At 39.4% G+C, this 26467-nt stretch overlaps 1 protein-coding gene across 5 annotated transcripts in view; it reads right to left on the bottom strand.

The window, feature by feature from the left end:
- Tomosyn (syntaxin-binding protein tomosyn) overlaps positions 1–26467 on the bottom strand; it is a 772563-nt gene that overhangs the window by 164583 nt on the left and 581513 nt on the right. For all 5 annotated transcript variants that reach the window (XM_068372633.1, XM_068372635.1, XM_068372636.1 and 2 more), the window contains exon 13: positions 11492–11675. In XM_068372633.1, coding sequence (XP_068228734.1) covers positions 11492–11675 — 184 coding nt within the window. The remainder of the gene's footprint in view (positions 1–11491; positions 11676–26467) is intronic.

Genomic DNA, 26467 nt, shown 5'->3' with positions numbered 1-26467 from the left:
ACAGTATCGTGACAATGGTTTACTAGATAATTAAGAAAGAAGGTAAGAAGATGGCTTTCATCGGGACATCTTCACAAAGCCCCTAGTTATTGGATGAAATAGCTGTCAGCAAAGATTGAATACAAGATGCAGGAGAGTAAAAGATTGTCTTTTTCTTCTAAACTATATCCACAAAGATGTGAAAAGATACAGAAAACTAGAAAAGTAATGCCTTAAAATAACCAATGAAACAAGTTCTTTAGCGCTATTATAATATGTCCCTAGCATGAAGTCTGTTCAAGGTGTGGCAGATTCTAGAGTTTCCGGAGGACGGTACTGCCAGTTTGACCACCAATTATCAGATTAGCAGCTCCCTACCTACCTACCCACTTGTTCGAAGGTTGATTTGGCAGCATGGGTAGAAGTATACAGCCATACCAGCCCCAACCTGAACAGATCTCGTACTCTGAACAGAGTATAATAATCAGCTGAACAAAATAAGTGATCTATAATGCCAATTTTTCAGACCTGAGAAGCTTGTTAGTGGCTCTTGTTTAATAAATTGCTGCTCAATAATCTAATAAAAATTGAAAACATTAAAGATTCTGACCAAATAAGTGGAAAATTACATAAACCATTGCGATAGTGGTGAACAGCATTTTACAGTTATTGTAAAATAACCATTTGTCAAGCAGGTTTTAACAGTGCAGTAATAAATAAAAATAAAATTATATCAATATGACAATTTTCGAATAATGTGGAATGGAAAAGGTGACACTTCTTTTATAAGCACTGGAATGCTAGACAAGAACCTTGCTTATAATTCTGGATATAATCAGAAAAACTGTGCTGATGGTAATGAAAAAAAAATTGAGATGTTTTAAAGCTTTAGGCACTTTGCCAGCTTATATAACTTGATATCAGACAGAAAGATCCAGGCTATTTACTCAAGTCTTGGATTCGATCAAGTCACTCACCAGGGGACTGATTACTGCCTCTTCATATGCACATATTTAAGACAAGGTTGACGTTGCCAATTAATATAGATCAACCCTGTTTTCAATAATGGGAGATTGCTCAAATCAAGAGAAACGCATCTTTTCGAGTACCGGTAGTCATAAAATAGTAAATACAGAAAGGAGACACACATCACCTTACACAATTATCACATAGCCAAAAAGCTACAGGAAAGGCTTATGGTTGTATAAATTAAAAAGTTGTTACTTCTGGACACAGGAGTAAAATAAAGAGAACACATAAGTGTGAAAGTGATCTTGACAGATAAAGCTATGACCAAAAAAGAAGTCTGATAGTTAAAAGCATTACAGCAGCCAACAACTATGAGAGAGGGTACCTCAATGAATGGTTTTAACATTTCTAAGACTATTCCAACAAGGATCCTCAAAATGATAGTTTAAACTTTGTTTGATTTTTAAATATTGGTAATACCATTTAAATTATTTTCTAAATACACGTTAATACAGGTATAGCTGTCTTCTTCCTATATGGTTATTTCTGGCTAAAATTTAACTATACCCAAGTATACTGTATAACTAAAGATACCTATACCAAAGTATAAAAATATACAGTATAAGTATGAATTGCAAAACTTGAAATAATATTCATAAGATGCTTGGAAATCAACAATGCAACCAATATATCTTATAAAGTACATTTCACTGTACAGCTTAGAATACAATAGGCTGAAACATCAAAAACCACAGTAGAAACATTTGGAAATATAGTGAATAAGTATAGTACTTCAAGCCAAAGCTGCCTAACAATTTTTTAAACAAATTATATGATTTATTTTGTTACTAAATGCACTTTACAATTCTAAGGCAGCTGCAGGTAAATAGTATCTTTGCAAAACTATAGGCTACCAAAAAACTCAGGAGGAAGATTACAAATAAATCATATGAAGCACTATAATACTGCATACAGATGCAAATCCGCTCACCATGGTGCACGATGTCTGAAGGCGAATACCTAGTAGATGCAATCCACATTTATTTGAAGACTATAGAATAATAAGCTGATGACATTTCAAATAAGACTGAGATGTATCAGGAGATATTTAGAAATGCATACTTTTACCAAAATTGCCTATAATAAAAGGAAGTCCCTGAAAATCTTTAACCTTATCAATATAAATTTAGCTAACAAATTATAATAAGAGACTGGTATAAAGTGCTATAATACAATATAGCTGCAAATTGCCTAACATCTGTTAAATAAGTAAAAACTATTTTCATTACTTTATTGTGTCTTCATCTAAACTACCCTCCATATATATCCCTTAAGCATACCCTGGTGTAGGTCTAAATTATCTCAGTCCAGATGGGGTAAAATATATTGATTATAGAATATTTGCATATGAAATTCCCAAATAAAAAACATATGTAGAATTGCCTAAAAAACTGAATCAACTCTTCTGAATCATTTAGTACAATTGCCAGTTAGAGTACGTACAAATGGACATGGTGCACATTTATTACCTACTCAAAACCTCTAATAACAATGATAAATAAGTTATCTAAATATACATACATATATATATATATATATATATATATATATATATATATATATATATATATATATACTGTATATATATATATATATATATATATATATATATATATATATATATATATATATATATATACAGTATATATATATATATATATATATATATATATATATATATATATATATATATATATATATATATATATATATATACAGTAGTACCTTGATTTACAAGTAATTGTGAATACAAGCAAATTGGAATAAGTGCAAACAAATGTGAATTGGGTTATGGGTATTGTATCGGCCTGCGAGCAAAAATTTCCGTTGTGTGGGCATTTTTTGTGGACAAGTACTGTATAGATGAGTCTATCATGCAATGAGCAGAATTTCTCAGGTGTAATGATATATCTGTTTTAAATATCAGATTTAAGTTGAGATATGTCTCTATGAATAATACAATTACTTTTGTGTGTGTGCATTGTTTTTTTAACTATGTCTTCATCTTAAGTAACATAATTTTATTATCCGTTTCTTATAGAGGAAGAGACAGACTAAAGACATTAGGTACTTTGTAGAAGGGGAAATGATCGAACAGTTTTGAAGTAAAAAGAGAAATGACAGTGTTAGGGTAATCATTATTTGAGGTTAGGTAAAACATGCCTGTACAGGTACTACACCAGGTCGAAAGACCTACTGAAAAAAGTACAGTAGCAGCCCATTGGAGGGTAGCACTGGCCAACGGGACTATAGCATCCATAGTAGTTATTCGTCAATGCTATGACCTCTTTCTAGTGCGTCAAGCCAGGAAGCTCCACAAACAGGGTGGGGTCCATTCAGCCATCCATAACTATGCCTACAACAGCATGTACATGCTCCATCATGCTAGCATGAGAAATAACACAGATGCCCTTTATGGTCTCTCCTTCAGTATGACGCATACCAAGCACTGGAGACAGGTCTCTTTCTCCTTCATACCCGAGTTCATAGCTAGAACATAAATTCTGTCAGTTTCCAATTCCAGGACGTCTTCTTTTCAAGTAGCGAGCCTTAGAAAGGTAACCGAAGACCCTAATCAGCTGCTTTTGTGTTCTGTTACAGCACAGAGGTGCTACCTTAAACATACGCATGCAACTCGACCTCACCTACAACACTTATTCGTCAGCATGGGAAGAGTAAAGAAGGTGACCAAAAATACAATCTCCTCTTGGCTAAGAGAGGTGAATCACTATACATATTCATCATCCTCACTTTCTGCCCCAGGAAGAGCTTGGGTTAGAGCTCATGATGTCAGACGGGTCAGCATGACCGTGGCATTCCGTAAGAATCTATCTGTGAGAACAAGTACTCCAGACAGGCGGCTGGAAAAGACAGATTACGTTCACTGCCCATTGCCTACGGGAATCAACTCACAGGTCCCTAGCTACCTTGGCTCCTCTCAAAGGAACAATAGCATTGGACCAAGGATAGAGGTTATATGTTACATTGGGATGAAAGTTTAGAATGACTCACTGATTGCTTTTCTTTTCATCTTCCACTCTCATGGGGTACAGCATCGAAAACCCTGTTAGCTGGAATATGTCAGTTTGCAAGTAAGCACTACTTAGCTAGTGGCTTTTCTATTTATACAACATAGACGTGTTATGCACTCTTTATGAGGGGGAGTGTGTTGTAACCAAGCAAATCCATTGATATATAAATGCCTCATTGTTACTGTAAGGAGATGTGTTGTAGCCAGGCATATATATATATATATATATATATATATATATATATATATATATATATATATATATATATATATATATATATATATATATATATATACACTGTATATACAGTATATATATATATATATATATATATATATATATATATATATATATATATATATATATAAAATGTGTATATACATATGTAAAAGGGTCCAAGTTTTGGTAGCCAGGGACAACTATCCAGTCAGTTGAAATAAGAACTTCCTTCCACCTAAGGAAGAGTCCTATGTAAAGGTTGAAGGTGTCTAGTTTTAGTTCTAATTTCATCAGAATAGATGCTTACCAGAATGTCAGCTGACCAAGCCCAACCCCTTACTGAGGTGCCTAAGCACAGCAATGGCCACCCCAGCAAACAGTCTGAACTCATGGTCCTGGCTGGGATCGATCTGCTGCCATGCAAATGCTAGGCAAACACATTACCACTGTTCTAGCCAGGACAAAGGTTTGTATTTTTATTGAAATAAATAACAAATTTGGAGAGAATTTGTATTTTTCCTAACTCTACCAACTTGAGTCCTTTACTCATACCTTCCTGCCCCCACTTACCCATAGAAAGTCCTGACTGCAATCAGATGAGTGCTCAGTGAGCAAGTAGGGGACAGGGCTTTCCTGCTCCTAAATGGTAACAACCAGCCATTTTAGAGTATACTCCAGCTTTGCTGATTATCTATTCTATGTAAGGACTCTGGATTGTATTAATAGGAAAACTACATCTCCTCAAATTTGTCATATTATAAATATATGTATATGAAATGTATGTTTAAATATAAATGTAAATATAACTTATATGTAATTATTTAAAATGTTTGTAAACACATAAAATAGCACCTTGGGGTACTAGTCCAAATCATTCTGAAAAGCCAAAATGCTCGATTCCCCCAAAAAAATTACAATAAGAAAAAGAAATTCACTGGATATGTTCCACACTTCTATAAATAAATATGTACTAATAGCGATCCCTCGCCACTTCGCGGTTCGACTATTGCAGAAAGATGAAAATTAAAAAATACCGCCTTATTGTGGAAAGCAGCCATGTTTCATATTGATGAGCGAAAGAAACAGCTTCCGGGCTGCCAGACAAGGAGAGCAGCTTGCTCTTATACCCACTGGAAGTCAGACAATGACATCATCACATCCTTTCCCAGCATCTTCCCTTGGTATATCCCGCCGCTCCGCCAGTCTCTCGTTCTTGCTGTACTGTACTCTTACAAGTGTCTCGCATTCGTAGTGATCTGTGATTTATTTAACTTTTGTAAAACCATTAAAATGTCTGCTAAGCACCATGCCCCTGTGAAAGAGTCCTCTAGTGAGCCGAAGAGGAGGAGGAAGATGATGACAATCACTGAAAAGGTAAAACTTTTAGATATGTTGAAGGAAGGTAAAAGTTATGCCGCGGTGGCACACCATTATAGCATGAACAAATCTACTGTGCGCTATATAGAGAAAGATGAAGTGAACATCCGCATAACTGCAACAGTAACGTTTAACAAAGAAGCGAAAAATGTGATAACGCTGCGTAATAAGCGAATTGTTAAGATGGAAGCTGCATTAGCCTTGTGGATTGCAGATTGTAGGAAAAAAAACGTGAGTTTGGATACTAATATGATCAGGACAAAGGCTAAGTCTCTCTTTGATCAAACTTTGCCCGATGACGACGACAAAGAAGAAGAAGCCGATGAAGATGACCAACCACAGCGTACTACCAATACGATGAAAGATTCGCCGCCTCGAGGACGAGGCTTTACAGCCAGCAAAGGCTGGTTTGACAAGTTTCAAAAGCGATACGGCCTCAAAAGCGAGCCTTTGTATGGCGAGGCAGCCTTTGCTGACACCGATGCTGCCTGACGAGCTGTCAAGTTTTGCAAAAGTATTGATGGGGTTATGGCATTATACAAGGGTATTTTGCAACTAAAGAAAAAGCAACGACAGCAACTACCCATCAACATGTTCTTGACAAAGTTTAAAAAGCCAGCTACACCATCAGCGCCTCCAGCAGTGGAGCCTTCGGGTGAACCTCAACTCTCTAAGAGTGGAGTGGGAGCCTCTGTGCCTCTCTCACAAGCAGATGACGACGACCCAGCGCCGATATCTGAGGACCCTGAGGCGCTTCCAAAACTGCTTTAAAGGCCTCATTGAACCTGTGCAGTAACACCATCATGAGCATTCATCAGACTGTACAGGTCTGTCATCGTCATCAGCCTTATCATCGTCATCACCTTTATCATTGTCATCATCGTCATTTGCAGCGTCGTCGTCGTCATCATTATAGCTGAAGATACTACTGTTATTGGTGAGTATTAGAACACCATAATATCGTATCGTATGATAGAGAGAGAGAGAGAGAGAGAGAGAGAGAGAGAGAGAGAGAGAGAGAGAGAGAGAGAGAGAGAGTGTATGTGTGTGTGAGTGGTTTGTATACAGTAATTAAAAACTGTAGATTCAAGTCAAATATACGAGTGAGTTAATGTATATTATTTGTGGATTTATGTAAAATATTTGTGAGTGAATGTAGTATACATTACAGCACTGTACTGTAATGATTTTATACTTAATGTCCATCTATTGTCTGTCATTCTCATTATATGTCCTGCCCATGTCCATTTCTTTTTCTTACAAGTTGTTAGAATATCCTATACTGCACTTTACTTTGCTCCTTTATCCATGTTGCTCTTTGTCTGTCTCTTAGGGTTATTCCCATTATTATTCCTTTTATAACTCTTTGCATTGTAACTACAGTAGCTTATGGTCTAAGGCTACCCGTTGAGATGTTACCACTAGAGAGTTATGGGGTCCTTTAACTGGCCAGACAGTATTACACTGGATCCTTATCTCTGATTACTGTTCATTTTCCCTTTACCTACATATACACCAAATAATCTGTCCTATTCTTTACATATTCTCCTCTGTCCTCATACACCTGACAACACTAAGATTACCGAACAATTCTTCTTCTCTCAAGGAGTTAACTACTCCACTGTAAGTAATTGTTTAGGGGCTACTTTCCTCTTGGTAAGGGTAGAAAAGACTTTTTAGCTATGGTAAGCAGCACTTCTAGGAGGACACTCCAAAATCAAACCATTGTTCTCTAGGCTTGGGTAGTGTCATAGTCTCTGTACCATGGTCTTCCACTGTCTTGGATTAGAATTCTCTTGCTTGAGGGTACACTTGGGTACACTATTCTATCTTATTTTTCTTCCTCTTGTTTTGTTAAAGTTTTAATAGTTTATACAGGAAATATTCATTTTATTATTTTTACTATTCTTAAAATATTCTATTTTTCCTTGCTTTCTTTCCTCACTTTTGTATTTTCCCTGTTGGAGCCCCTGGGCTTATGGCATCCAGCTTTTCCAACCAGGGTTGTCGCTTAGCTAGTAGTAGTAGTAGTAGTAGTAGTAATAATAATAATAATAATAATAATAATAATAATAATAATAATAATAATAATAATAATAATAATAATAATAGTAATAATAATAATATTAATAATAATAATGATAATAATAATAATAATAATTAGCAAGACTCCAAGTTTCTGATGTATAAGTTAATACTGGTAGGACCATCTCATTAAATGCTTTTCTTTTTAGAGAAAGTGGCATTTTAAGTTTCATAATCACATTTTCTTTACCAAATAGTCTCCATCCCATGCTTATCATTCTTTTAATTACAGCCTCATGTCCTGGGGATACTTTTACTGTCTGTCCTAAGTATGTATATTCATTAACAATCTTTAGAGGCTCTCTGCATTTTCATTGAACATTATCTTAGTTTTATTCATATTCATTTTCAGTCCTACATTTCTGCTTTCTCTGTTCAATTACTCTACTATGTCATCTGCAAATCTCAAGTTGTCAAGGTATTCCTCATTAATATTAATTCCTACATTTTCCCAATCTAACTCGATATATATATATATATATATATATATATATATATATATATATATATATATATATATATATATAATCTTTTCGTGTGTATATGTATGTACACAGTGGTACCACATCCACTATCACGTTCTAACCCTCCATATACGTTTTGTAAGGATTTTTTTCTGTATATGATTATGTAATATTTGATAATATAAAATGCATGATAAACATCATTATGGTATGTGATCGGCGATATAAAATGATTCTGATATCTCTCTCTCTCTCTCTCTCTCTCTCTCTCTCTCTCTCTCTCTCTCTCTCTCTCTCTCTCTCTCTCTCTCAAATAGCAGTAAAATTTGTAATGTTTTTAATTTTCTTAAATAATTTCTCTCTGATAAAGAATGTTATTTCAGGTTGAAAAAAAAATGAAATTAGATTTTATATAAAAATTCTGACAATCTACCTTTGTCAATGAGAAAAATTTGTACAAGAAAAACAAAATTCCTAAAGGCCTGATGACTTAGCCCAGAGATCATCTCTCGTATCTGACATTGCTGGGAGGTAACTATCATATATAAGGGCAGAATTCTTCTTTTATGGAGTTTTAATATTTAAAGAGCTCTCACTTTATTAAGATATTGGCGATATGAATTTCAGATACTATAGAATAATTTAATCAATACAATTATGACTAGTTAAAGACGAAGAAAGGTGTGAGTGACAGTTATGTCCCACTTGAGGGTCATCCTTTATATTAGAAAAAACATGTGTTGTAAAATTATTAAGTTTGTCCATGAAAATTGAAGCAGTAGGTTTTAGTAACAAGGATTGGTATCTATATCCATAATTAATAGTAATGCCTATAAAGCTTTAAATTACTTTACTTCCATAGTACAGTATTTGTTAGGTAAAGCTCTATAAATATTGTACATTACAGTTTAAGCAAACTGAAACCTATGCTTTTTTTGTTTGTGATCAAAATCAAAGTATTTCTGATTTAATCAGGCGGTTTTCTTGTACAAAATGTCAACTGGCATTGTGGAAGAATAAAATTCTTAAGTTAATTTCTTAGTCAGTTCATTGATAGAAATGTTGTCACTAGGTAGCAATCATCAAATTAACATATGGGAATGGTTTAGATGCATAATTGTTATATGTCCATAACTGGACCAGCAATAACAGTAATCAGTGATGTCAATCCAAAAATCAACAGGCAAAAACACTGATTAAATAATAATTTCTTCTGAATAAAGAACTTTGGCAGGGCATCTTAACAGTATTGTACTCAGAATTATCAGATTGAAGTTATCACCACTAATATTTTTAGGTCTGACTTTCACTTTATGGGGTTAGATGTAAAATTAGTATGCTACGGTCTATTCTGTATACCCATTTAGTCTAAGTTTTCATATATTACCTTTCCCATGATTTTCAGGGCTTTCCCACAGTTTATTTTGCAATTTCTCCAAAATCTACTACTTTTCAACAACATTATTCTTCATACCTTCTCATCACACATCTAAACCATCTTGAGCTCTGAGTTATCAAGTCAATTTTCCTCCTTTGGCCATGAATCTTAACATTCTGTACTTGCACCTTTTCAAAATTTTCACTTACTTTCAAGTTGATTAATTTATCTATTTTTTCTTACAGCAAATCTCATTATGACATTTCTCTACATAATAAACTGTATATCTCAGGACAAAAATAAATTTATAGAGCACCATTAAAGGCACAATTCAACATTATATGGTTAAACTTCCAATATCAGAAATTTATATTAAACGCATTAGTTCTCAGAACATAAAGACCTTGCCCACAATATATACCTTGCAGTATAGTTTACTAACAAAAGCTTCTTCATTTCACCAAAAGATATATTTAACAAAATTTTTAAGGATTAAAACCAACATTTTCTGTTAAATTATTTAAGAACCATTAGTAACTGGTTAAATATATAAATATATAAGATTTAGTTTTGAAAAGTAACCCTTACATTCTTTTGTAAATTTTTGTTTTTTTATGCTTGAGACATGAAATGTTTTACAAAACTGTATTATACAATACAATATATTGTGGTGCAATATACTGTATCAAAATATTACCTTGGCCACTACCTTCTGCCAAATCACAAGAAAGCATGATAAGAAATATCTAAAATGAAAATTAAATGAACCTAAAAAATAGTACTCATACTCCAAATTTAGCATATTTCTTCGTTCAATAAAATATTCTAAAGAATTTAGCATCCTACTCTAGAGTTGCTATTTCCATCTCCTTATCAAAATTAAGTCCCAGCTATAACTTTATTTCACCTCTAACCAAAGACTAATATGTGCTCTAATTTCTGTTTCAGTGTAAATGTAATATACTATACATCAAGATTTCAAAATTTACCAATCCAATATACTTGAACCTCAATACTGGACACCAATTAATATATTTTTGACAGGATTATGGCAGTCACAGTATTAAATTATACTAACTAATGCTATAAGTACAGCAAACTGATATTAATTCAGTATTTGCATACAATCTTACAAAATTAAACATGCTGAGTTCCCACATGATAAAAATGTAATACAAAAATAACTTTCCACTAATTAGGATACAGGAGGCCCAAAACCTCGTTATAAATATTTTCTGCTCTGATTGTGAAAAACTAGTCTCTTCTTTCAAGTTTATAGATTCAGCATATGTATAATTTTGTGAGCTATTTTAAGAGCAAGGCACTTTGATTTAGTTGCATAAGAAACTGCTTATAAGAGAGAGAAAGGGTGCAAATACGATTTTCTCATGTACTGTTTCTATAATAACTGGGATATATGTTGATATAGAAAAGAAAAAACTTTGCACCTGTTAAAAATTTATAAAAATGCAAGTCAATTGTCAAGCACTGTATCAGAAAACATTTACCTAATAGTTTCCAAAGTTGAAAGTAAGGGCTATGATACAATTAATGTACTGTATCATTTATATGAGATTATGGGGTATTAAAATGACCAAAATTAAAAGAAAACTGTAACATATCTCTACATCAAACTTTTACAGGTGCAGTCATTTTGCAACTGAAAAAGGACTCAAGTGTTAGTGTAAGTAAAATCTAATAATTAAAACAGGCCTGTTGACTGCAAAAAGAGAAAATCTCATTAGGCAAAGAATACAGCAAAGGAATACATACATAAAATGCAAGGTGAATAGCTTAAAAAATAAATTTAAATACATATTTCAAAACTAAATTGAGATAGAAAAATAAAAAACAATAACATTTACAATAATGTCAATGATAATGCTAATATATTACTAAAAAAATAATTGTCATAACTGTCACTCTACCTGATCTGAGGAGGGTGATTTGCATCTCTCATCTTCTTTGGAAGAATCTGCACGTTTCGGAGAACGAGGAACCCTCTGATATGGGTCAGCATTACCATAAAGATCAGGTGTTCCCATATTCAAAAGGCAAGTCTTGGCAATGTAGTCGACGATCACTAACCCACTTTCATTACCATATGAAAGCCTGTTGAGAGTTCATGGATTTCAAATGGTGAACCATTTCACATTTTCATAAAAATAAGAATTTGCTTTATATACTGTTCTGTACCATATATTTTCATCTGGGGTTTCAAAAGACAATTTTCTATGATAAAATGCTCCAATTAAACAAAAGAAATTGAAAATGGTTTCACATGATTTTATTTGAGTTTGGCCTTAATAACAATAGGATCGACCACTTTAGAAACTTTATAGTTATTACCTTCATCAAACACATTACAGTATCAGCAAATGGTAGGCTAAGCTATTACATTATTATTATTATTATTATTATTATTATTATTATTATTACTAGCTAAGCTACAACCACAGCTGAAAAAGCATGATGCTATAAGCCCAAGGGCTGCAATAGAGAAAAATATCCCAATGAGGAAAGGAAAAAAGAAAAACTGCAAGAGAAGTAATAACAATCAAAATAAAACATTTTAAGATATCTAACAACATTAAATTAGGTCTATCATATATATAAACTATAAAAACAAGATAGAAAGAGCATGCCCGAGTGTACCCTCAAGCAAGAGAACTCTAACCCAAGACGGTGGAAAACCATGGTACAGAGTGCTATGGCACTACCCAAGACTAGCGAAAAATGGTTTGATTTTGGAGTGTCCCCCTAGAAGAGCTGCTTGTAAGCATCACAAAAAGTGAAGTGATCAGATTATTGAAAGTGGAATTTTATTAAAAATAAATATTTCTATACTGACCTGTGGTTCACAGACTATTTCCTCGAAGCTCACAAGTGAGGATGTGTATCATAACACAAAAATGTCCTGTTTTCACTAACTTCAACTGCCTCACCTCTACCCATAGTATACTACTGCCAATTAAATGGTGTTGTATGTCAATGAGTGTGGTGTGGGTAGGCGCTTTCATACATGAATTCATATAATGTTAAACAACCTCTTGACACAACTAATCAAAGAGGAGTTGGGGATGGGACATTATCTGAGCCTCAATGGAGTACTGTATAGAAATAACTTCTTTTATCAAAATTCCATTTATTTCTATGAATCTCACCTGAGGTTCACATGTATAGATCCAATTCTCCGAAGGAGGCGGGTAAGTGCGGGAAAGAGACTAACATAACCAAATGTTCTAACCTAAAAAACTTACACCAAGCAACCAGACGAGCCTCACCTCAAATCTCCAGAAGCTTAAAGGTTTCCCCTTAATACTTGAGAGAACTTTTGCAATACTGCAACAAATTCAGATATACTAACTGAAGAATTGCTATGAAGGCCTATAAACCAATAGCAACTTTTAAGTCATCCTAATCAATAAGAATTACCATAAAACACACAATCCAAATACTATTTACTTCACAACATCAACTGGAGCTACCATAGGACCCAACAAACCGACACGCTTACAAGAAAATCCTGTTTCCCTTAAATAGTGTTTACCCAATACAATTTGAAGAGCCACTTGAGCCAATGAAACCTATCCTCCGAAGCACTACCCACCTTTCTCCCTAATGAGGATATGTAGAAAAAACGCAGAAGAATATTTGCCCTGAATTCATTCTTTGGCCAAAAGCTTGGCAAGAGACACAAAATAATTTTATCAACACCAAAATCCCTATTCTTGGAAAGAGCGTTTAATTTGGTAAATATATAAATGAAGCCAGAACCAACAGAGAAAGCACCTTGCCGTGACCCTTGAAGGACAGTCCTTCCAAAGATTGAAAACATGGTCTCTGCAAATACTGTAAAACTACATCCAAGTTCTAATAATTAGACATGACAACCAGGTGTCTCCATATCAAAAGATCAGAAGACATTTGCGATAATACCTGAAGATGATAAATCATATTATTATCATTATTATTTCTGGGTCGACCTGTGACGGCCGGTGAAAAGTCCTTCTTTCTACCTTTTCTGATATAAATCTTCCAAATATACCAGAGAAAAATAAAAGCATGGAAGCAGAGGTTACTACCCTCACGCGAGCACCTCGTGAGTGTCGTGTATACATCAGGGGCGTGTGAAAACCACTATTCACAGTCTGTCTTCCAATTAGATAACTCCTTCATCAAAGGGAAGGGCCGTAACAAAGACCCCAGAAACCACACTTGTACCACGCCCCGTCACCCACACGAACGCCTTCTAGGTCATCCTTCTGTTTTGGACTTGCCCGCTAAGTCGTTAATTGTTTTGATCGGTGTTTTCGCAAGTGATTGTCGTTAATTCAACATGACTGACGCTGCTACTTCACCTTTACCAATGTTAAGTACCATAGTTTGTTTTGACAGTTTATTTCAGTACCGGGCATTTGTTCTTTTTCCAGTAATGTGGATTTTAGTTTGGGAAGCGGTTGGCCTGCCTCGGTATCGGCAGCCATTTTGGTTTTGTTCGCTTCGGTAGTTTTTCAAGTTAATATTGCCCATCTGGTACTCTGTCATCTAGGTTATATCACTTACGATTTATGACCAATTTTATTATCATTATTTATTATTGTTTTTACTATGGTAATTATTTGCTAGCAAGTCCAATTTGGACCAACGAAGAATATCGATCTAGTCTTTGTTATAGTTTCGTACACGCCTCAGGAAGGTGCTTGTTTTAGACTATATCTTTATGTTTATTTGTTACGTTGTCGTTATTCTTCGTTCTTGGTTATTACAATTTTTATCATTATTCTTATCATATTATTGTGTGATTTTGGTTCTTTATTATGTAACCATGAGAGCGTGAGCATAGAGTGCTCGTTTTCTGTTACAGTACTACAGTTACGAGTTACCCTTTCTCTCGTTTTCTTAATTAAGCTCGAGTAGGGGAGGTGGATTTCCCGTTTTCCGTTTTATACGATCACGAGTTATTCCTGCCTCCTCTTCTTCTCCGGGTTGATGATATTACGTTTGATGATATTCACGTTTTATTGATGTGGTTACTGTTAATATAGCTAGCACTATTAATAGGTTCCGTTAGTGTATGAGTCATTATTTTGGGATCGCTTTATGCTGACACCCGTAGCTCCGCCTTGAGTTATACTCCGCTATAATGGATACTCATTGGGTGAGAACTAGTCAGATATTTGGAGTGCAACGGTGAAATCTGGCACTCAGACTCCGGCTGAGGCCTTTTGCACACGAACCTTTGTCAGGATTAATCACAATTACATTATTACGGTCCTTTTTCACCGGATCTCCGGTACAAACAGAGATCAATCAGACGATCAGAACCAGGGTACGAACCCTTTTTTCATGAATAATCACAATTTAATTATTAACCGGATATCACACAGACGTTCAGCATTGAGGTTAATATTATCTTACCTCTGATGTTCACGTTTTCACTATGACGGACCTTTGTCACCGGATCTCCGGTGGCAACAGAGATCACTCAGACGTTCAGAACCGGGGTTAACATTATTTTACCGATGAGGTTTATAGTTACATGTTACGTGGTTACTGGATATTAGTATATTAGTTGTAGCTCTAGCTAACAATTTTGAAAATCATAGTAGTCACACATAGTTAATGTTAATTATTTCTATTGATTCATCTGTTCACTGACCAGAGTCTCAAGGAACAGTAAATAGCCTCTCATGGCATGGTTGGTTTCGACCTGGCTTTTCATTAGAAGGGGCTAGCGTTCGATCCCAAGTACTGAGTAGAAATTTATTTCTATTTGAACACGATGTTGTATGGATATTTATCCATATATATACATATTTATAATTACATACATGCATAAATATAGACATATGTATTATATACACGTACAAATATATACATACACATACAGTATATTATTATTTATAGATATTTGGTTGATACCAGCCTGTGAATAGGATCACTAACCAGAGTTTCAAGGAACATCCAGACTTATGTCTCCTTTCTTTTACAGAAGGTCCGCCTACATGGTATGGTTCCCGGAGTCATGCACGCTCTGCTACGAGATGTCCTCCCTACTCCTGACCGATGATGTAAGTTGGTCCTAATTTGTTTCTTTTTGGTATCCTTTGGCGATGATTTAATTTGTTCTGGATTTATGAATACATTGATTATTGAGGAGAACGGTCTTCTCCTTCGTCACTAATCCCCTCACTTCTTTCAGGATGATGATGAATCTCTCCGGCCTGCAAGAGCGGCTCTCCGCCCTTGGGTATCAAGATTTGGAAGGAATGCTCCATCTGGAGGACCCTATCTCCTCGGAGTGTCCTCTCTAGGGTTGGACGTCGACCCCATGGACGGGCAGGTAGGTGGTGATGAGTTTTGAGCCTTCAGCTTTGCCATTATCTGCGTCACCGACCTAGGACCCTCAAAGGATCCTGATGTTCATATTACCTTGCATAAAACCGTGACTGCTAAAAGACGAAGCCCGATAAGTCCAGGGCTTCAACAGCGGGTCCTGCTCAGGATCCCTCCTTCCCCGCCGACCTGATCAGGGATAGGGTTAAAGAGCAGATACAACACATTCTAGGGCAAGCCAAGGAGCTATGACTGAGCTCAAAGATATGGTGGCGAATCGGATCCGTCCAGGAACTCGGATGTCTCCCCCTACAGCCCCAGACGCATCGAAGTAACCTCCATCGATAAAAACAACACATAGAAATTTGCCTTACATGTCCCATATATAGATGGTACCATAACTCTGGATGGCATAGACGTCCGCCCTCTGGAGGACCTAGAATTTACTCTCAGGGACTAGAATTCCCATTCAACGGATTCGTTCGATTGAAAGAGCATGCCTTGGTTAGGTTAGACAAGGTACCGAAGGTAACGGTAATATTTCCTAAAGAGCAGGCCCAATCTGTCTGGACCAGGATATTGTCGGTCTGGGGGTACGCTAATTCCAAGCTCACCCCACACAATGGGGCCTACGCCATATCTACAACTGCTCTCATTATTACCTTGCCTATTACGGATAAATTGACAGGTCTTGCTATTCAAGCTGACAAAGAAGGTTCGGCCATGCCGGCTCTTAAAGAGACGGACCCCACCTCGGGGAGCCCCTAGCCTCGATTTATCCCACTGAGACTTTGTTTCGAATATTCACGAAGAACCAATCTCTGCCCTACCAATTCGACCTACACGCTTTGTGGTCTGCTCGGGTTAGTTGTAGGAAATACGTTCTGTCTGAGGCCTCTATCAGACATGAACCGAGCAGGCTGATAGCTTCCTCCTGATGGGGTAAAACCCTCTTCCCTCAGGAGGAGGTGAACCAGGTTCTACAAGATGATACGAGAGCAAACCAAAATTGCAGGTGAGACAGGGCCTCACTGCCAAAAAGAAGGTCGAAGACCAAAAGCAAGCTTTCTTCAAGAAGAAGCAGAGTGTTACCCTCTACAAAACGAACCGGGGTCACTGCCATCAATAGTCAGTTACCCACTCGTCATCACAGTCTTCCTCTGATTCGACGCCTATGCATCCGAATCCCCCTCATCAGGTGGTCTACCTCACTGATTCCCCAGGTACACAGCCCAACCCCGTTTGGATGTCCTCGCCTGCATACAGCCCTAGCTCCGAACCCTCAGGTTCCTTTCGTGGACACCAGAGAGGAAGCTACAGGAGTAGAAGACAGTTCCGCCATCGAGGCGGACCTAGGAAAAAGGGGGCTCGGGGATGGAAAGGACCTAAATTCACTCCCTCACAATGAGGTGGTCCCGGTAGGGGAGAGACTTTACCACTTTCGAGACCATTGGACCTTCGGTCCGTGGGCTCATAGCATAATCTCTAAAGGTTTGAGGTGGAAATGGCCACAAGGTCCTCCTCCTCCACCAGTGACCTTCTCCCAAAAATCCACTCCCATCCTGAAAGAGTACACCACAGAGTTACTCAAGAAGAAAGCAATTAAACGGGACCGATCACCGAAGTTCCAAGGCCGCCTGTTCACAATTCCGAAGAAAGGCTTGTCGGCATTGAGAGCGGACAGGGACTTGTCAAAGCTAAACTCTTACATTCTCTGCGACAAGTTCCGGATGTTGACTATCTCTCAGGTACGGACCTTACTTCCCCGTGGGGCCGTCACCACCTCTGTCGATCTTACAGACGACTATTATCATGTGCCTATAGCTCGAAACATCTCTTCTTATCTGGGTTTCCGCCTAGGCAGGAAAGCCTTTGCGCTTAAGACATGCCCTTCGGCCTCAACATTGATCCCAGGATATTCACGAAACTGGGAGAGACAGTGTTAAAACAACTCAGGAACCAAGAGATACAGATCATTGCTTATCTGGACGGTTGGCTCATTTGCGCCCAGTCGGCCATAGAAGGCAACAGAGCTACGAAGGAAGTACTTCGATTTCTCGACAACCTGTGATTTCGGGTCAATCTCCAAAAGTCTCGCCTGCAACCATCAGGCCACTTAGAATGGTTAGACATTCAGTGGGACCTTTCGAAGCACACGTTGTCTCTCCCTTCCAAAAAGGTAAGAGGAATAGCTTCCAAGATCAAGAATTTTCTCAAACACAAACAGGTGTCCAGAAGAACCTTAGAAAGTATCATCGGCCTTCTCCAATTCACTTCAGTAACAGATCTCCTATTAAAAGCCAAACTCAAAGACATCAATCGAGTTTGGAGAAAGAGAGCTACAGTACCTTTAAGAGACAAGGTCTCGAAGATCCCCTCTGTCTTGAAAATGAGACTACGCCCATGGTCCGAACCGAAGAACCTCTCCAAATCGGTTCCTCTACAATTCCCACCTCCACAAGTGACATTCCATACAGCCGCGCCTCTAAGTGGATGGGGGGATTACTCCGAACATCAGATGTTTCAGGGCTCTTGGTCACCCGCCATGAAACAGTCCCATATCAATGTTCTCGAAGCCATGGCAGTATTCTTGACCCTGAAGAGACTCTCTCCTCCGAGGTCGATCCACATCAGAGTAGTGTCAGACAGCACAGACGTAGTACACTGCGTCAACAGGGGAGGATCCAAGTCACCCAACCTGAATCGGATCCTGGTCACTATCTTCGCCTGGGCAACAGAGAAGAACTGGTTCCTGTCAGTAACTCACCTAGCGGGAGTCCAGAATGTGAGAGCGGACTCACTAGCCAGGACGAAACCACTGGAGTCAGAATGGTCTTTAGACATAATTTCATTCCGGTGGATACTCAGGAACCATTAGAAGAAGATTTACCTATTTCCCCCAGTGAATCTTCTAATGAGACTTTTACACAAACTACGCTCCTTCCGGGGGGCAGTGGTTTTAGTACCACCTCACTGTCCCAGAACAGTTGGTTTCCTCTCCTCCTCGAGTTGAAACTCCGTCCCTTCCGGATCCCATTCCCCAAACTGACCCAAGTAATCCAAACTCACTGTGTCAGATTACTCAAGGATAGCCAAAACTCTAACTTTGTGGACTACAGGAAGTTTGCAGCTCGTAGAGACGCGAACATTGAACTGGAAAACGATCTCTTCATCGAATCAGACAAAAGGGACTCAACAATTCGCCAATATGATTCGGCCGTTAACAACTAGCAGATTCCCTAAGAGTTCAGACCATACTCGTATGTCTCCGAATATAGCCATCTCTTTCTTGAGGTTCCTATTTGGCAAAGGCCTAACAGTTAGCACTTTAACCACCATCAAGTCAGCTTTGAAGAAGATCTTCCTTGTTGGGTTTAACATTAACCTAGCTGATTCCTATTTCTCATCTATTCCAAAAACATGTGCTAGGCTTCGACCTTCGGTTCGGCCACAAAAGGACTCTGGTCTCTGAACAGTGTCCTCAAAACTTGCGCCGGACACGGACAATGAATCCTGCTCTTATATCACTCTTCTTAGGAAGACTTTATTTCTAACGGCTTTGGCCTCAGGTGATGGAATATCAGAACTAGCAGCTCTCTCACGAACCCGAAAAACATAGATTTCCTCCCTTCAGCCGAAGTACTCCTTTCTCCAGACAATGCTTTCCTAGCTAAAAAATGAGGATCTGCAAATAGGTGCTCCCCTCGGAAGATTATTCTTCTTCCCCAGGATTTTTCTCTGTGACCAGTCACTACTTTCAAGGCCTTTTTAGCTAGAACTGCCACCCGCTCGTCTGGCCCCTTGGTTATCAGGGAGCAAGGAGGTACTATTTCCATTCACGGTATCAGGCAACAAATCCTCTACTTCTTTAAACATACTAATCCGGAATCATTTCCCCAGGATCATGATATACGGACAGTAGATACCTCCATCAATTACTTCCAGAACTGGGACTTTGATGATTTTAAAAATATACGGGTTGGAAATCCCCTATGGTTGACAAATGCCACTATCTAAAGATCTTACAGGCCCTTAAAAACCCAACGATGGCAGCGGGGAGCCTTATCCCTCCCCATTAATCTCTACTTCTTCCATCTCTTCTCTTCTCCCTCCTACCCGCCACTCACACCACCTCGCCACTCTCCTGGGTAGTTCGTTAGCCCTATGATATTTGCCATGTTTAATTCCTATGGTTTAACTGTTATTGTAGTTACCGTTCCATTAATGTTTAGATATGCTTAGACATGTAAGGTTTGATGCCTTTTGCGATTCGACACTCAGTTGATTCCTTGTCGTCATAGTTATTTAGCCTTACGTTCCCTATGTCATTTGGCTAGTTGGTAATTGGACGTTTCTTACATTATTATATTATATTATTGTCGTACATGGTGATTGTATTCTCCTCATTATGTTATTACTTTATTGGGCTTGGAAGGCATTCTCTGGTACATTTTCACCGGCCGTCACAGGTCGACCCAGAAAAGGGATTTTGACGAAGGAAAAATCTATTTCTGGGGAGAGACCTGTGACGCCCGGTGAAACCCTTCCCGGTTATTTTTGTACGGACCCACCCTTTCCTTGCCAAGCCATATGTTCTTGCAGAAGGATGACCTAGAAGGCGTTCGTGTGGGTGACGGGGCGTGGAACAAGTGTGGTTTCTGGGGTCTTTGTTACGGCCCTTCCCTTTGATGAAGGAGTTATCTAATTGGAAGACAGCCTGTGAATAGTAGTTTTCACACGCCCCTGATGTATACACGACACTCACGAGGTGCTCGCGTGAGGGTATTAACCTCTGCAATCCCTGCTTTTATTTTTCTCTGGTATATTTGGAAGATTTATATCAGAAAAGGTAGAAAGAAGGACTTTTCACCGTGCGTCACAGGTCTCTCCCCAGAAATAGATTTTTCCTTCGTCAAAATCCCTTTATTACTATTTAAGCTACAACCATAGTTGGAAGCAAGATGCTATAAGCCCAAGGACTCCAACAGGGAAAATAGCCCAGTGAGAAAAGGAAATAAGGAAATAAATAAACAATATAAGAAGTAATGAAAAATTAAAATAAAACATTTTAAAAACAAAGATGTCTGAGAATGGTATTAAGCATGGACCTATATCCCTTAATTGCCAAAATAGATAGTTTTATTCTCATATGTTTCATCAACCAAAGAATGCTTCCTTGGGAGATGGAACTTCAGCTGCAAATGCAAAAGGAAAGTAGCATTAGTTGATTTTCTTTCTGCCCAAGACATGAATTTATACACTATCTATTAAAAAATGAGTCTTGATAAAAGAAAAACCTGATATTCAGAAGTACTGTGTGACCTTAAGAAATTCCCTGTGGAAGACTTCAACAGGAAAATATAAAAAAAAATATACCAAAGAAGTATTATTTTCCCCGCTCTAGGGCCAGTGTGTCAAGATACATAGCACAGAATCAATGAGCATATGGGAGACCAATGGGTTCAGGCTCTATTGAACCCATCATAGCACCTTTAATGCTGAAAAAATGAAAGACAACTGAAGAAGCATCATCAGTGACAATAAAACGGATTTTGAGCGAAGCGAAAAATCTATTTTTGGGTAAGATAGCCATGTCGTCCTGATGGAAGTTCCTTAAAGGCAGCTTCCTAGGGTATATTACAACTACGGCGATATTCCCAGAGAATTTACCTTAAGGTACCCAGAATTCTAACTCCTGGAGCGAGTATCCCTAAAAAAGACCTTAGGGATATCGTAAATATCAGTGGACGTATTCTTGACACGCCTCATAGCAATCTTTACCCCGAATAGAGTTAACACTTCGTAGGGGTCAAATGGCAAGAAAACGAAAACGAGAAAGAAAAAGGGGAGAGCCGTTCGTAAGGCCCTCTCTTCTCCCGTTTCGTAAGCGTGCCCTGCGCCGATTCTGGCGCCATCTGCATTCCTTGTAGCGAAACACGAGGTGCTACAGATACTGTATGTAGGGAGGGGTCCTACGGCCCTTTCATTGAAAGGGAAGGGCGGGTCCATCAGGACGACATGGCTATCTTACCCAAAAATAGATTTTTCGCTTCGCTCAAAATCCGTTTTTTGGGCTCAAGCCATGTCGTCCTGATGGAAGTATACCAGAGCATTACTGTATCTGTGGATTCTCAAAATGTGCCGTACTCCTCAGAAGTATTTCCCCCAGTCGACGCGACCTAGAGACCTAAGATGTTACCGTCATACATCTTTTCAACTAATCATAAACCATGATAGAGCTTCCTGCCCCCAACAGGGAAGAGTCTTACTAGACTCTGGGAAAGTCTCGAAGAGTACATATATCTAAGTATGAACCCCAGGCAAGCAAGTATAGTGGTCTCACCCCATACTGGGTAAGCGAAGTTCGAAAAGAATCACTGTGTCAATATGAAATATCGACCAGTCCTCCGCTCAAAACACGTATTGGGCAAAGGTTCATATCCGCTTAGGAGGAAACTCGTAAATCCGTCACCATCCCTTTATGGGATGGAGTCCTCCAGCTAAGGGGAAGCATAAACCAATGCAGTATTAGCTTGCATAAGGGAACATTCTATTAGAATTATCCCCGGGTAAATATACATAGAATGAATGCTCACAGGTGAAGGAGACGCAAGGTTCTCAAGAACCAGTTTATTGACAGACAATAAACAAACAGGTTAACCACACTCATATATATATATATATATATATATATATATATATATATATATAAGAGGAGGATAACTAAAACTTTAAGCATAAGTATGATAGTAAACAGAAACTTGTTTGTCTGAAAGAAAAAACATTGGAGCCACTTTTAAGATACCAAAGTATCAAAGTCAAAAGTCTGTTTTACTAATCAATCACATTAGCGTTAGAAACGCTCGGCACACATGTTTGCACTTATGCTGGGTTCACCTTTGAAAGTGGAACAGTCAACGTGGGTCACCCAGTACCCTCACATAGTTTGTAGTACAACATGTGACTACATACTCACCCTGGAATTAATTGTCCCAATTAAGCTACTGTTCCTCGCAGAGTTAAACAGCAGGGTTAACGACGCAACCCACTGCCACCACAGAACCTCTTAGTTGCTGCACTTGCTTCGCATAGTGACGAAAGAACACTCTGGAAGACTTCCAGCCAGTGTACGAACGAAGATGTCCAAAATCCCTACAACTAAAGAAGTTTAAGGATGAAGCAACTTTCCTCGGATCGTGACCTGTGGGTGAACAGTCAGGATCCGCTCTGCGAATAATATATGTGATTTTCGCCCTGAGTTGTTTCAGTAATAAATTTTGAGCCTGACGTTTCTCCCCTGGCCAGATGGCCATCCTTGAAGTCTGAAGTTCTACGAAGATAGACCTTTAGGCATTCTACTGGACATAGAGATGCATCTTCTTTCAGAGGGCAGATTCTTCAGGGACCCCACCTGATGGTGGGTAACTCGGTCTTGGTGAGAAACGTAGGATCCGGAAATAGGTTCAGTTCACCCATCCAGGAACTGAACATGACCTTCCTCTCTCGAGAGGGGTATGGTCTCACTAACCCTGGCCCCGGACGCGAGTGCAAAAAGGAGGATAACTTATGGGTCAAATCCTTTAACGCACACTCCTTATTGTTCAACAGCGAAGCAACATGAAGAACTTTTCTAAAGACCATGAATTGGGCTTTGGAGGTGCTAAAGGTCTGAGCCTAGCGCAGGCTTTCGGAACTTTTATAAAAGATCTCGTTAGCGAGGTCGACCTGGAAGGCATATAGAATGGGTCTTGTCAAAGCAGGCCTACATGATAAAATCGTGTTAGTTACCGATCCATAACCATGGAGATGGATGAAGAAAGACAAGCAGAAGTCCGTCGTGATCTCCTGCGGAATCTTCGTCTGACAAGGGCTACCCATTCTCTCCAAGATGACTCATATTGCCTTATAAAAGGTTTGCACTTATAATCCTCTAGGAAGTCCATGCTGGCTTTCGAAATCCCGAAACACTTTCTCACCTGTTAAGGAAAGAAATCATGAGCTGCTGGGTCCGGGTTTTCTGTGATGAAGCGCAGACAATTGACTTCTGGACTCACTGGGTCAGAACTGGATCTGGTAGCGGTCGAAACTCCAATCGTAGTTCCAATGCCAGAGGGAACCCCACACTGTTCGGCCACTTGTGGGCCACTACTGCCGCTACTCCCTTAAATGATCTCAGTTTGTTGAGGACCCTCAACAGAAGGTTGTAAGGAGGGAACAGATAAATCCTGAACCATCTGTTCCAGTCGAGGGACATCGCGTCCACTGCTTCCGCCAAGGGGTCCTCGTACGGGGACACAAACAGGGGCAACTTCTTGTTGTCTTTCGTCGCAAAGAGGTCTAGCCGCAGTTCTGGGACTTGACTCAGAATGAAGGAGAATGGTCCTGCGTCTAGGAACCATTCCGACTCTATCGGTGTGAACCTGGATAGAGCGTCCGCTGTCACATTGCGGACTCCTTAAAGGTGAACTGCTGACAGGTACCATTTCTTCTTCCCCCAAATCGGAAGATGGCCAACATCACCTGGTTGAGAGGTGGCGACCCTGATCCTTGTCGATTCAAGCATCTCACAACTCCCCCGCTGTCCAGCACCAACCTAATGTGGATCGAGCGATGCGGGGAGACTTTCTTTAAGGAAAGAAGGACTGTCATAGTCTCTCAAAAATGACTGTGAGAGGTCTTGAATAGACTGGACCAAGACCTTTGGGCCTTTTTCTGATGAGAGTGAACTCCCCATCCCTCCTTCGAGGCGTCTGAGTGACTCGTCACCGACGGGGGAGGTGGATGAAGAAGAACCGACTTCCTAAGGAGTCTGGCTTGGGACCAAGGCCTGAGAAGAGTATTCCGACGAAGCGGAACTGGTCTTCTCAGATCTCTTCGCGCATCTGATGCATAACTACTCCAATCTCCGGTTGCATCCTTTAGCTGTGCTCTTAGCACCGGGTCTGTCACCGAAGAAAACTGGAGAGACCCCAGTACACTCTCCAGTTCGCATCTGATATCCATACGGAATCTAGAAGTCTCTTGACAGAACCAGCTATCTCCTTTCTTTTCTCCGCCATGACGGAGAAAACGGTGTGACATTAGGTCCCAGTGGATTCACACCCACCGGAACTTAGAGATGGAGGAAGTTGAGACTTTTCCTGTTGATCTTGAAGCCTAGATAATCTAGGAAATGGATCACATACAGGGAAGCTTGCAAGCATTCTGTCCTGGGTGCTGCCCACACCAGCCAAAAATCCAGGTAGGCTACTACCTGAATTCCCTTTAGGCGTAATTGACTGAGAACTACGTTCGCAAGCATCGTGAAAATCCTTGGGGCTATTTTAAGCCCGAGAGGCATGGCTTTGAAGACGTATAGTCTTCGTTGTAGCCTTAACCTTAGGTAGGAGGGGAATCGACAATAGATTGGAACGTGCCGATAGGCGTCTGACAAAACTATGGAGGCGGTAAATGCCCTCTTGGGCAGTAAGGTCCTTATGTGTTGTATTGTTAGCATCTTGAACCAGTAGTTCGCTATGAACTTGTTAAGTGGCGACAAGTCCAGAATGACTCCGAGTTTTCCGAGTCTTTCTTGGGAACACAAAACAGCCTCCCTTGGAATTAGATGGACTTTACCCTTCGGATCACTTTTCCTCTAACAGTTCATGAATGAACTCCTCCAGAACGGGGGTGGAGTATCGGAAAAACGCCGAGGGTATGGGGATGGAGTGCTGTACCAGCTCCAGCCCAGTCCCTTCTTGAGTAGGCTGTGGACCCAGGGATCGAAGGTCCACCGATCCCAAAAGCGTTGGAGACTCCCTTCTACCAATATCATCTCGCTCGGACTATTGTCCTGAGGTCTTGCCTCTCTGACCGCGACCACCCATGAAACCCCTTCTCCTTGAGGGGCGCCTAGACGAAATTCTGGCTGCTCCTCTAGGCTTGTTCGACAGGCAGTTGACTGACCTTCGAACGATGGGTTGAATGCCGGAGACTGTGTCGACACGAATTGGGGAACCCACTGAAGTGTGGTCGGGGTTTTTTGCCACCATCTGGGGCACTGAGGGCATCAGCAAATGCCGTTGCTGCTGATGTCTACTTGACTTAGCTGGCCGAGAAAGTATCCTAATCCTTTTAGTCTTCCTCCAAGGTTGGGGACCCCATCCGGGGAAGAATTTCTCTTGGTAGACAGGCCCCACTCCTGGAGAAGATTTCTATCGTCCATGGTGGCCCTATCAACCTTTTTGACCGACTCACTAGGGAAAAGGTCTTTGTCCCAACTGTTGGAGGAGATTAGTTTCCTTGGCTCGTGCCTCATCGTAGCCCGGGCGAACACGAATTCCCTACAGGTTCTCTTCGCCCTGACGGAGCTGTAGAGATCCTTCGTCACAGTGGCCAGATGAGTCTTGATCACAACCATGAACGTTTCATGGACCCTGGGATCACTTGTCATCGTCTCAAACGTGGACTGAAGAGACAAAGAGGCAGCCAGTCTTTCTTTTGTCAAGAGTTCTCTCCGCAAAAGAAAGCCAGACAGCTTAGAGAGGATCTCGCCGAACCGGCATCCGGCAAAATCCGCCTCCCAC

The sequence above is a fragment of the Palaemon carinicauda genome, chromosome 4 (genome assembly GCF_036898095.1).
Source record: "Palaemon carinicauda isolate YSFRI2023 chromosome 4, ASM3689809v2, whole genome shotgun sequence".
In the NCBI taxonomy this organism is placed as follows: domain Eukaryota; kingdom Metazoa; phylum Arthropoda; class Malacostraca; order Decapoda; family Palaemonidae; genus Palaemon; species Palaemon carinicauda.
The sequence above is the reverse complement of the archived record's forward strand: the minus strand, read 5'-3'. Positions and strand labels throughout refer to the sequence as shown.